The sequence below is a fragment of the Mycetomoellerius zeteki genome, unplaced genomic scaffold (genome assembly GCF_001594055.1).
Source record: "Mycetomoellerius zeteki isolate Tzet28-1 unplaced genomic scaffold, Tzet1.0 scaffold128, whole genome shotgun sequence".
NCBI lineage: Eukaryota > Metazoa > Arthropoda > Insecta > Hymenoptera > Formicidae > Mycetomoellerius > Mycetomoellerius zeteki.
The window spans coordinates 1421891-1435839 of NW_017256212.1; the positions used below are offsets into that span (position 1 = coordinate 1421891).

The window sequence follows — 13949 nt, forward strand, 5'->3', positions numbered from 1 at the left end:
TATATATATATTATATATATATATGTGAATTTTACAAAATCTGCTAAATCTGCCGCTCCTGGTTGGGGATAATACCTGCGCGAAATAGGTGCCCGTAATTTTCTTCTCCCAGATCCGGTTTTTCTCTTTATGGCCCTATCTACTTTATATTCGTGTAAATTTAGGAGCATTTCTATAAGGCTATCCTCTTGCATAAAAATCGTTCAATTGTCGCGTGAAAACCGTGGAAATGAAAAATGGAATCCGAACAATATTAACCGAATACTTTAATATCTCAAATATTTTTTCCCTTTATCCTTTCCAGGCCGAGAAGTAAGGGCGAGTATCTCTTTGTGATTGGTCAACTGTTCTTCGGTCTGCTGCTATTTGCAACGGTGTTGGGTCACGTCGCAAACATCGTCACTTCCGTCAGCGCAGCGCGGAAAGAGTTTCAGGGTGAGTCGATTAATTCAAGTTCCCCTCGCACGTGTATCTCTTTGCATTAGCTCGCAAGTCGTACTTTAACTTTTTATATAAGGAAACGGAATTTGTTCGACGAAAGCAAAGTACGACCGACTTTTTCTTTATGTACGACGAACGTCGATTTTTATTACGACGCGTTCGAATCCCCATCGTATTTTATGAAACTTTATTTCGCTCCCACCAGTATCGTAAGAAGGGAAAAGGAAACTCACGAAAATATTCATCTCTTGGCTTGTGATTGTAAATAATTCGGCACACGTGATACGTTTTTACGGCGTGAAATGCGATTTACGATTTTCACTTGACGCATAAAATAAGTCGCGCGAAAGTTCACAAAGTTCATATACTACGTTCTACGCGACGGTGGCAATTAAATACTAAAGTGCGCGAATAAGCTAAATCAGAGCGCGCAATATAAATAGCATTAGCATGAATCTTTAATCAGATTTCATTTATGAGTTAACTTGCCGCACAATATGCAAGGCTAAAAGAAATCACATGGATACAAAAAACAATATACAGGGTGTCTCATGGGAAGGTGTTGAAACTAATCAGCTGTCATTTTCGAAAGTATTCAGTTATTGAAAAAACAAAAATTGCGCTGAAAAGAGGAAAGTCTACAATTTTTAATGAGTATAAATAAAATTTAACAAAATGTATTTGATACACAAACATAATGTGTTGTGTATCAATTAATTTTATTGATGAAAAATATGCTCGTAATCTCAAGGAGTAATTTTTTCGGAGTGCGCACCATCTGAATTTGTACAAAACACAATTTTTGTTACGAAAACTCGTAAAAACTTTTGCTAACATATCGTTTTTAATATTGCTAATAACTTTTTAAATAGCTGCTACTAAATCTGAAACTGTTTTTCGATCTTATCTATACGGTCTTTGATATTAATCTTAATGTTTACTTAATTTTAACATTTTTCATCAATAAAATTAATTGATACAAAAACATTTTATTAAATTTTATTTATACTCATTAAAAATTGCAGACTTTGCTCTTTTCATTGCAGCGCAATTTTTGTTTTTTCAGTCAATAACTGAATACTTTCGAAAATGGCAGTTGATTAGTTTCAACACCTTCCCGTGGGACACCTTGTATGTATCCGTTAAATAAAAGTTTGATACAATAAACGAATCACTTTAAATCCGTGAAAACACACGGTGATTTATTTAACGCATTTATAAAAAATTAAATTTGCAATATGAAGCAATAAAGCGGATCGGAACTTTTATGCAACTAAATAAGTTTTTGTAACAGATTTGTTGTATCTCTTGTATCTGAAGCATACAGTAAAATATGACCTCATCCCTTTTTGCCAAGTCGTTCGAATTACAGCTTGGCAACCTGCCATGAGGGATCGTTTCCCTCGCCCCTTCGGATTTCCCGAACACGTTCCATCGCGCATGATAAATAACTGCATTTTCAATTAACGCCGAGCAGGAAATAGACACTTCGTTCCGCATCCAAGCCCCGTTTTAATTGCGCCGCATCGCAGTTTCGCCGCGTCCGCATTTCCGCCCTTGCACCTTCGTTATTTCACGACTCAGCGGGCCATTTTCTGTACCCTGCTTTCCCCGCAAAATACGCGATTCGATGGTGCGTTCTGACATAAAAGCGAGCGGATAGTAGCGGTCACTTCGACCCGAGAATACTATAGCATATCGAATACTCGCTTCATCGCGCATTTTCGTCCTATTTATATCTTTCAATCGGTTATTAGTTCTTGATATTTGTCTGACAAATATATGTTTTTCTAATTTCTTTATCAAATATTATGTAGCAAAAGATTGCGCAAATGAATACGCTTGTCTCCATTTACATTTGTTCAAAGAATGTAATAATTCGCCTGAATGACCATAAAAAATAATTACTACATTACAGCTCTTGATTACTGCAAAATTATTTTTTTAATGCAACTACACGTGTTATATTTAGTAAATTTTATTTCTCTTACTGCAGTAATTATTTTGAAAAATTAATAGGTATTAGTAATGACAAGAAAGTTATATGAGATGAGATAATTTGGAGACCCCGACATAATAATTATTCTTCTGATTGTTGTTTTCTTCATTTATTAAATTATTTTTATTCATTGTTAATAATTTTTGATACACACGCAAGGTATTCCACATCTACCTCATAATACTTTAATTGTGTACTTTGGAGATTAATTGGAGTAGAAAATCCGAATATAGAAATGCTACAATTACAATAATTTTCAAGTAACAAACAATTAAATTATTTTTATATCTTAGATGATAAAATAAAATTTATTTTCGTTTGATAGGATATACGATGGAATTATATATAATTTATATTCATTATTTCTTAATCTTTATGTCTTAAAAGAATCAAAATTGTGAATTTAATAAATCAAGAATTCAAGATGGATCATCCTGTTTTTCTCGATAATCTTATTTTATTTTCTTGATTTATTAATGTCATAAAAATAATTTCTTAAAATTATGCAAAATTTTTAGAAAAGTAATAATAAATGTTATTTTACAATGAATACTTCTTCGATCGCAACAAAAGTAACTCTTGTTTCTCGAATAAACATTAAGTACATTGAGCGATAATAGATATATAAATTTAAGATGTAAAACGCAAAATATCTACGTGAATATTCTACCTGCTGAATATTTTAAACGTTATTTGTTAACGGCAAAAATTCGATTGGCGCGCGGCCGTGGTCTTTGTTTTTATGGCGTGATTGCGCGCTGTGTGAACAAGGTCACCATCACCGCGACGCGCTATAATTCGGACACTAACTGTCGAATGAGGAAGTTGTACTGTTTCATATTTCATCGTCTTATTCTTTGAGAACTGATCACGATAAGTGATAAGAAAACATTAATTAATTTCCGTAATATAATAACGATGTATCGAGACAACGGCTATCTACCGAAAAATGTTTCACGTTATTTAGTCTTTCGAAATAGCAATCGAAATAATATTAATGTGAGGATTATAAATTACTGTTCTGTTGTGCAATTTACGGTGTGATTATTCTTTATTCTGTGATACTAATGGGTCAATTCTAAGCGTCAAAATCGTAAGGCTCATAACTTATTCTCATAAGAACTTATAATTGGAACTTATGACTGGAATGCTTATAACTTTATGTAATACTCTTACAGACAGCTTCTTGCTAGCCAATAAAATTTACGAGAAATCGTAGATATTTACGAATGATCGTACGTCTTACGGTACGCATAGAATTACAACTCCAGTTATAAATTCTTACTAGTTTTACGAGAACAAGTTACGAGCCTTACGATTCTGCTTAAAATTGATCCATAATTCTTATATTCAAATTTAATAATTTAAACTTTCCTTAAATTTTTTAATTTGTATCTATTTATTGCTATTTCTCTGGATTGGTAGAACAAAATAAGCAATTGCCAAATGGATATGTTATATCTTTTTGTTACTTTCTCTTTTAAATAAATTTTTTAATTTCAATTAATAAGGTAAACCCGGCAAATACTCCGCACTGGGATTTACGCCGCAGAAGTCAGAAAAAATAGAAGGAGTAGGGGTAATTTTCTCGCAACTACTCTGTTGCCTTTATGTTATATTAGTATTAAGTTAAATTTCAGCTTTTTATTGTTAATATTAATGAAATTATTACGAGTTGAATCGATTTGTCACTATAATAAGTAGTGCCATCATAAATTATAATCTACATAAAATGTAGGGCGTGTAAAAGACCTAGTGGTTATTTCGTGATACATACGTGTAGAGGAATAGTAAAGCATGTTGTATAGCAAAATACAAGTGCTTTGCTTTCGTATTCTTTGTTTAGTTTGTTGTTTTGTATATCCCACCTGTTTGGGATATACGGCATTTTAGCGGGCGGAATTTATGCCCAAAGCACACAAAGTGCGCAGATTGAAATCAGTGCACTAAATACAATAAACTAAACTAATTATATGAAATATGTATTTTTTGTCATAACACTTGTAATATATGTAGAAAGATTGTAATTATTATTTATTACATATACATATTTATCATTTTTATTCCTTAATAAAACTTTATAAACGCATTTTATAAGTTATTGTGTCATTTTACGTCTTATTTATATACATTATTTGTAAATTTTTCATGAGCCATACATACCCCCCTCTCCCTATGAGCAACCATATATCCCATCCCTATAGGATATATGGCAAAAATGCAAGGATTTCAAAAAGTTTATTTTTTAGTATAAAAAGTTAATATTTCGGATTCTTAATATTTTTTTCATAGTAGTAGAAAGTATGAAGTTTTTACTGGTATAATTTATTTGCCTTAAACATGGTAAATAGTACTTGATAAATTAAATCTCCCTTAGGTGCGGCGTATATACCGGATTTACTCTATAATATTTCATCTATTTCGCAAATTATGCGTTACATAAGATTAATATCAAAAGACTCGTGCAAAGCTTCATGCGATCGTCGTGTTCTGATCTAATAATTAAAACGCACGCAATCGTAATTAATTGGCTTAAATTTCATTTTTAAGAAAAAATATTGCTTTATTTTAAAATTATATAGTTTTATATTTTTCATAATACACAAATATATAATTAACATAAGGCATGTTGCCTTACAAACGTTTTATATATCGCATTATTATCTCTTGAGACTCAATCTTTAGTTCTTACAAGAAGAGGTTATCAACGCGCGTAATTTAGTTACCTTTAATTAACCTCGCTGTAACGGTAAAATAGCCGTCACTTCAAATTTTTGGCATTAAGGGGATCCTAAAGCGAAGCTAGAATTCCGACAAAATCACTAGATGTCGCTGTTTTTCCAGCGCATCAACATGTCTGTATATACTACCACACCAATATCTCACGCAACCTATGATACACTCAGTCGCATATTTGTGTAAATTTTCGTGTGACAAATTCGTCGTGATAAAGTGTCTAAGTCTAATTCTAAGAACTCGACGTTATTTGTTCGTGCAAACTACGTGTTTGTGGATCACTATTTCGTAAGTACAGGTTGGAAAACTTTCGTATCAAGCAAATGTTATCACGACTTGACAGCTTGAAACGCCATGTTACACTAAGAAATGGTAAAAAGTATATCAATTTCGAAATTTTTGGTCATTCTCGGCATAAACTCCACCTCACAAACACATATTAATGCGTATATCTACTTTAATCCTGGAAAAAGATTTTCGAATCTGTAAAAAAGAAAAAAGTACTTGTTATAAAAAAATTATATGATATAGTCGGTATTACAGGCGGCTTTAGGATCCCCTTAATGGATCGAGTACGGAACAGATTGACTTCGAATTGAGCGATCAGAACTCGTTTAACCGTCAAGAACAATCGTAATTTATTTCGTGCTTTGATATATATTTGTCAATTGTGTAACGTAATTTTAGCGTCTATTTATGACGGTTATTCGAGATTCGCTTCTGTCATTCGAAATTCACCTCTTGTGCTAATTTACTTTCGAGAGTGTCGTGCAAAGTGTCGCACGATCTTAATTAAACGTGTTCTTGCGAGTGTTGTGAATGTAACGAAGCTATCTGAGAGGAGGTGGAGGCCTAGGAGAGACATCATGCAACGGCGGAGCAACTCTGGGGTAAGTAATTTATATTATTTATAGTATTATTTTATTTGTTACTTTTGAATTATTGAATTTCTTTTATCTTATAATTTATGTAAGAATTGGAGAAAAAACTTTTATTTGTAAAAGTTTATAATTAAGAAAAAAAGTATATTTTGGGAAAAATTTATGTGTAGAGTTACTTTAAATCTACTTAATCCTCCGTGAACCAGGTGGAGTGTGACATATCTATCCCAGCAAGATGAATTTTTATAACTTTCTAAAAAGTACCGCGCGCATGTTGCCGGTTTCGTGGAACTGAAGAGTGCATTGTTACCAATCATACTAAATTATATAATAGTATATTTATGATGAAGTATAACGTGAGGTATGAGATATACTGACATATGATCCATGTTGATTTTCCACCTGGTTCGCGGAGGGTTAAAAGAGAAACAGACGAAATATTTAATGCACATAAAATGATTATTTTTTTAAATATTAATATTTGGCGCTGCTATAATCCAAATTTTTTGTTTATATTTTGCAGATTAATATGGTGATATATCTTCGGTGCTGCGTATCGTATGGGTGAGTGAGAAAGTACGCTTTATTTTATTTTTGAAGGCAATAAATCCGTGCATATTATAACAGAATGGAATAGACTTGGGAATAGATGTAACATTTCACACTCCCATCGCCTTTGTGTACGAATGAGTTAAAGTAGATTAAAGCAATATTTACCCTGGATTACACAAAAGCATTTGATGATTTACTGCTGTATACAAAAATGGAAGCATGCAAAGCTCTAAATAAATAAGATTTTCAAACTGTTAAAGAACATCATTAGAAGATATTATATGTAATCATTTTTAATAGCACATGTATTACGGTCGATTAGAGTTTTAAATTCATTGCTTACATAAGTTGTGAAATATATAAAATATATAAAATATATGTAAAGAGAAAGAATCCAAGTAAAATTATAAGCAAAAGTAAAATGCAAACATTTTTAAAATGTAAAGCTTTATTTGATTTTATGTCTCTCATGATGTTCATATTGTGCAGACGAGAAGATTAAAAGAAGATTAAGTTTAATATATGTATTTATTAAAAATAAAAATATATCTATATGAAATGTATACAGAAAAATCGTTAATATGAAAGTTACATTTTACCTCCCTTTCGTTTGTTTTCCCTCTTTCTCGAATAATTTTTGAGGCTGTATTTGGCTTCACTATTTTTCCAGGATTAAATATGTGTGTATTATTGCAAAGAAGCAATATATTTCAAGACTTTTTTAATATGTATATGTCATAAGTGTAAATGATAAAATGACAAGAAATAATTCACAGTTACTGTTTATTTAAATTATTTATTACACTGTTAAAAATAAAATGTTAACTTTAACTTAAAGAAGTATAGTGGACTTTCTGAGACATGCAAAAGTTTTAAAATTAACTTTTTTTATACAAAATTGCATGTCTCAGAAAGTCCACTATACGTCTTTAAGTTAAAATTAACATTTTATTTTTAACAGTGTAAACGTTAAAAAAGCTGTAAACGAATATTTGGGTTATACTTTTTTAAATTTTAATTTTATTTAATTTGTCGTAATACATTTTATTAAAAAATAATACATACCATAGTCAATAATAATTAATTTTTAATAACAAATTAAATATAATTATAATGAATAATTATATGTGAATATTTATACTGTACTATTGAGCGATTCCAGTTTTATAGTTTGAAAACGACCTTGACCTTTTTATATTAGAATTTTGAAATTGCTATAGTTTGATGTATTCCTCTTTTTACCTAATTATTACTTTCCAGGACATGATATTGAAGTATCATGTAGTGGTTGTGGAATCCTTTGCGAATGCGTATATGCAAAAATGTGTTTCGATTAAAATGATAGAATGACTTGAACGAGCATATTGATCGTTTAATTTAACACGTTGAATTGCTTCTTTGAAAACATTAGCGAGTAAATCGAAATGCATAATTACGATATATTGCTTGTATTAATTATACATATACTAAATCAGTATAACATAATATTCTCAAAATAACATTGGAAGCAAACATTGTTTAGTTCAAAATTTCCTCTCCTAGCTGAATATACAGAGTGTATAAACGACAGGTCGTACCTAAAGAGTTAACATTAATCGAATTCGCACGAGTACTCCCGGGTTAACACTTTCCTTCTGCTAAACGGTAGTGCGACGGGGCACCATTACGACAATAACCATCGACGATCGTAGTTTCCCTTGGCATTGTGCCGCACGAGATACACCAGAACCGTGAAAGATATAACTAAGAGACCTTCCATTGTACAGATAAGCTCCTTGTAGCGTTGTTCGATTACCGTAAAGTACAGGATATTTACTACGATATTTCGTGGTGTGTTACTTTATGGCTTTATATCTTCTGTTTGAAGATGAAAGCATGTCTATTTCATTTTCTGTACACTGTTAAACATACGTTCATTTCTATTTTTCCCAACAGTGTCAGACGCAAAATAATATCCTTTGCAGTCGTCTCATATAATCATTAAAATAATATCTCTGCCTGTCTTATCCAGAATACCGCGTGTTACTTCATTTTTATACATAACGCGTTAAAAATAATAAGAACGTTGAAATATATATAAGACGCAGTTCTTTACTCTAGTACTCATATTATCTTCTTTGAGGATCAGAATGTCTTTTTGTATTTCTTTCTAACACTTCTAATACATATATATCTTAAAACTTAAATTTGTATATGGAAAGAGCATATTACATATCCCGATAACAGAAAATAAAAAATATGAAAATATCATCTGTTGTAATTAGGGATTTTATTTCATCAACTAAGATCCTCTTTAGAAGGTTTATAAATCCCTTGACTCTCGTAGAACAAGAGAAGCCGACAAGATCGATGTTTAATGACAGTCTTCAGGGATCGTTGAGAATCCGGAACGCGTTCTTTGCGAAAAATTTTCTTGACGTAGTGACATAAGAATTTGACGAAAATTAATATCCGAGAAAATTTAATTTTAATTTTAATACTTATTTTGTATTATATAATATTTAGACTTACGTTAAACAATAGTCTTAAAAATTGAAAATTATACGAGTTACACAGTGAGCGCGATATGCAAAATTTTATTGGGTCTGTATATCACGATTCTTTTTATATATATATAATTTTTAATACCATCTTAATTTTTTAATACCATCGAAATTTAATCGATATGTCATTTGTTGTAGACACTAGAAAAAAAATTAAATTTTCCTGTATAACAGAAAGAAACTAAATTGCATTTTCATTGTACTTTGAACTCTGACAGCGACAAAGTGGGTAAAATGCTACGAGACGATGACGTATTTGACAACTTGCAAAAAAGTTATACATGCGATAATTACCTGTCTATCGTTAAATATTATTACTTTTTGTAACGTCAATATATTATTTATTGCTTGTTACAACGTCAATATACATCATCGTATCACGAATACATAAAAGCAAATAGCAAGAAAAAATATAGCTCTTCGTGATTAACGTTATAAAATGTATAAAATATTACAGAAGTAGTTTTAAAAGATTATTTCATAAACTCAAAAATTATCTGCTCGGAAGTTACAGTAATTGTATAAATATTTTTTCCTTTATATTTTATCATATATTTTTTTCCACTATAGGAAAGTTACAAGAGAAATACACAATAAGAATTTAATTCATAATTATAATAAAATTGTATGCGAAATTTGACCTATTTATTTTATTAGTAAACGCTGTTAGAGCAACTGTAACCCAATCTCTCGAGTTAAATAACATTTTGTTATTTTTAACTGAATGTGTGTCAAAATGTAAATCAGTCCATTTCTGTGGCTAGTTTTCAAAGTAAACGTCCAATTAACGTTCGTATTAACGTATGCACTTAGTAAATAATAAACTAAATTTCAGTTGAATACATTTTTTGAGTTAAATTGTTTAACTCCATTATTTTAGTTAAATTAACTACACATTGATTAGCAGTGGCGATCTATAGAAATGATTAAAAATAATTTGGATACAATTTGGCACTATAAATTTAACAATAAAATACCACAATTACGATCAAGTTCGGTAAATCGTAAAATGAATTAATTTGGTAATTTTGCAAGATACATGTAACACGTTTTGTTACATTTTAAATTTTTATTTTATTATTAATTTTTTATTATTAATATTTTATTTTATTATTAATTTGCAACTAATTGTAAGTAATTTTTATTATACTTCAATTCTAAATTTAACATAAATTTTTAATGTTTCTTCCAGATGGATAATTTTTTATTGAATGCCTTTTCTCTAATTCTTTTTCTTTAACTATTTTTGTATGAACCATATTACTTTAAACATTAATTCAGTGACAAAAAATAGGATATTGAAAATAAAAAAGGAATAATAGAAATAAATTCAATTTAAAAATTCTAAATTTACATTGCATTAAAAATAGATGTGTTATGAACTTAATTCCGTGTAACCACACAATCGGAATAGTTTTGTTTATCTAACAAGTTTTCTCGTAGTTACGAAGTCATAATCGCCAAAAGAATTACCAATACTCAAATAAGAAATTGTAAAAGTAGCTTTCCTGTATAGCAAACGGCATCCTATTACATAGAAATGACGAAATAATGGAAATTTTACGATGGGGATTTAAAAAGTCATTCATCAATTGAAGAAAAATAATAGATTTACTGAGAAATTTCAAATAATACTGTTATCATTCTAAAATCTCTTCACATCTCTATACATACATTTCCTACTTCAGTAAACCAATTTAGATTTGATCCATCCTAGGAGGGAATCTTATACAATGTATACAACGTAGAGCGCGAAATTGTGAAATAGGAATTAATAATATAAATATAATTCCATAAGATCGCAGAAATATAAAATGCGGGACGCGACCCTCACAGCTTTTTACTTTTGCAATTTTCTCTGCGGAATTAAACGGGAGGGCAACCGATTAAATATAAAACGCAATAGAATTTCTTCTGATTCCGTACACTTTTAGCTGCGTGAAATCTCGTTACGAGCAGTGATCGTTATTGCGCTGGCATGTAACAATAGTGGCTGTATTGAATTGTTTCGGACTATATCGTGTCTATATCATGTAGGACAAATAAAAAAAAATAATTAAAAAATTTAATAGAAAGTAAAAAAAACCCACAAATTACACACATAAAATTGTAATACGTTCTTGTAATTAAATATCTCATCCAAAGGTCCGCTAATAAATAAATGTAAATATAAATAAATGTAAATGTATAAATATTTTGAGAGAGCGAGAAGTTTGCTAAAATGATTCGTCAAACTCTATTTTCACTCGTTGCACGCTGTCAACAATTTATCTGTACGCGGCTACGGTTATTCGAGAAGTTTTCTAATTTGTCAGAACTACGACAGAATGTTCGCCCAGTTCTCCTCACAATTGGCTATCATTAAATGGTCATAGCCGTCAACGAGCTCGCAGAAGTTTACAGGCCGGATACTCGTGACGATTTAGGTACTGCTTGCACGAATATTGTCCATCCCTGTGCACAATTGGTGCAAAACTCTCGTGATTTTACTGGCCATGTTGTGGCTTTCGCGAAGTTCACTTTTAATTACCCGTTATTAAATAGTTCATTAGAGTGTTACGCTCGTGGTGAAGGTTAAGTAGAAATAACGATGCATAGCCAGCCTTCGTTAGAGCGAGCATAGTTAGTCACTTAGAAAGAAACGTACTTAAAACTTATCAGGTGGGACGTGTTTAGCAATCTCTTGCAACTTTCCCGAAACGAAATACATGTAGAAAAACGTAGACGAAAAGGATGAAACCTACGTTGTGAAGAAAAAAGCAGTAAAAGCTATTACAAGTTTTCCACCGACTGTCTAAATAAAGTTCTCGCTAACAAGATGTAAACAAAACTCTAAGTGGATATACGTGAAACTTATATACGTACATTCTTATCGCGTTTCTATAGTCACTGTCGGAGCTGCTAAGGTATATAACAAAGTACAAATTTGATTTAAGTTCTTGTTCTTAAGTTTGTATTCCTTAGAGAAATATCCTAAAAATGCCTTTTTCTGCCTTTAAACACGTCGTGATATCTATATTATCAAAATATCATAACTGTCTGCTATCTGCAGAGCATATATCTCTACAGAGCATATATGTGAATGCACATACGTGTATTTAATTCCCTGTGTAGACATTGATCATCGAACAGTTATTTCGCGTTCTCTTTTATTGTTCATACAACTGCAACTATTATTACAACGGTTCAGTTACACGTAATTGAAATTTGCTTTGATCCGTGATTAGGAAATGTATAAAAGGATATTCCACTTTTTTTATAAGTTATTAAAAAAATTTATGTTGAAAATTTTTTATATTATTACGAAGTTTAAAACTTTATCGTCGAAAGTTTTGATTAAACTTTATTATGGATGTTCCTCAAAATACGTCAGAAGTTATGGACTGGTCATAGCAAGTTTCAGTTAAAATACGTGGCTTCTATTTTAAACTATTTTACAATATTGAAATTGTTGAAATTATTGATTCTTTTTGAAAGGGAAGGAGAGAAAGAGAGATAACATTTACGAGTGTTTCCTTGTCGGTATAAAAGGAAATTTCGCTTATAAATTATTGCGAATTGTACGCAATAAGTATATACTATAAATTACTCAGCTGCGACTGGTCTCTCCGTAAGATTAGTTGAGATAATTGATTGAGTAGCCCGAAGGCAGAGCGTGAAACTGCATGTGGGACTGGATGACGTTGATTTTATGAAATTAGGCGGACAAGGTAAATCGAGAAGCGATAAACCTGCCGCTAACGCGAACTTTGACAGTACGTTGACCCACGCTTGTCCAGCTATATGGTCGTGGTATAAATCAATATTAATTTTGCTAATTATGTCCTATCCTATTACGATAGTAATATCGATAGTAATATCGATGTGCCGAGGAACAGCCGTCATTTCCGCCGAACGAACGCACCTTGCGCTTTAATTAATTGGTACGCGATCGTTAAAATCCTTTCCGTCGTAACGTGGTATCGGTTTCGCGCGTAAGTACCTACTAAAATATTTTTTTATAGGACGAAAGGAATGTTAGCAGTGTTACATTTCGTCGTATATTTAATGATTATATTTATGTATTGTTTATATTAAGTTTATATAAATCTTTTTTACGTAGACGATACAAGCAATGTAAAATATATAAATTATTATAAATTGAATAATACAATACAGAAAAAAATAATTAAGTTTTGTGATTGTTAATATCTTTGACTTTAATAATTAAGTTTTGTGATTGTTAATATCTTCGACTTTAATAATGATGAATAAAAATAAGCGAGATAGAAATTTTACGCGATGTAGTACAACGACAATGATTCCTGGATGGTTTATATAAACACGTAAAATATACATAGTTTACGTCGTAAATGTAGATTGTTATATTTTATACGTAAACGCATAAAACCCGAGTGTTAGGAAACTAGTTATTCTTGATGGTGTTTTCTGATAATATATGTTTCTTGTAAGCTAAATAGATCGTAACTTACGTAGACAACATACTCGAATTTACGTAGCGTTGTCAATCATTTGATCAAAATTTTAAGACTTTGGAATTTGAAGATAGTTTTTCTTCAATGAAAAAGTGTTAATTCTGTGCTACGTTTCACTTACATCTTACATGTAATATATGAGGATTAAAAAAAACTCTCATCACATATTTCGAGATTAGCAAGACTGTTTATCGTGAGTCGTGAGGCTCAAAGTTCATCCGACACACGCGTAGTTTGCGGCGTCATAATTTAACCGGTGTATTTTGCGAGCAACCAAGGGCGGAGCAACATCAATTTCCTTAATTACGTCAGTCGTGTTCTG

At 31.0% G+C, this 13949-nt stretch overlaps 1 protein-coding gene across 1 annotated transcript in view; it reads left to right on the top strand.

Moving 5' to 3' along the window:
• LOC108731463 (cyclic nucleotide-gated cation channel alpha-3) overlaps positions 1–13949 on the top strand; it is a 179723-nt gene that overhangs the window by 67724 nt on the left and 98050 nt on the right. The window contains exon 8 of the mRNA XM_018461813.1: positions 305–435. Within this exon, the coding sequence (XP_018317315.1) occupies positions 305–435 (131 nt within the window). The remainder of the gene's footprint in view (positions 1–304; positions 436–13949) is intronic.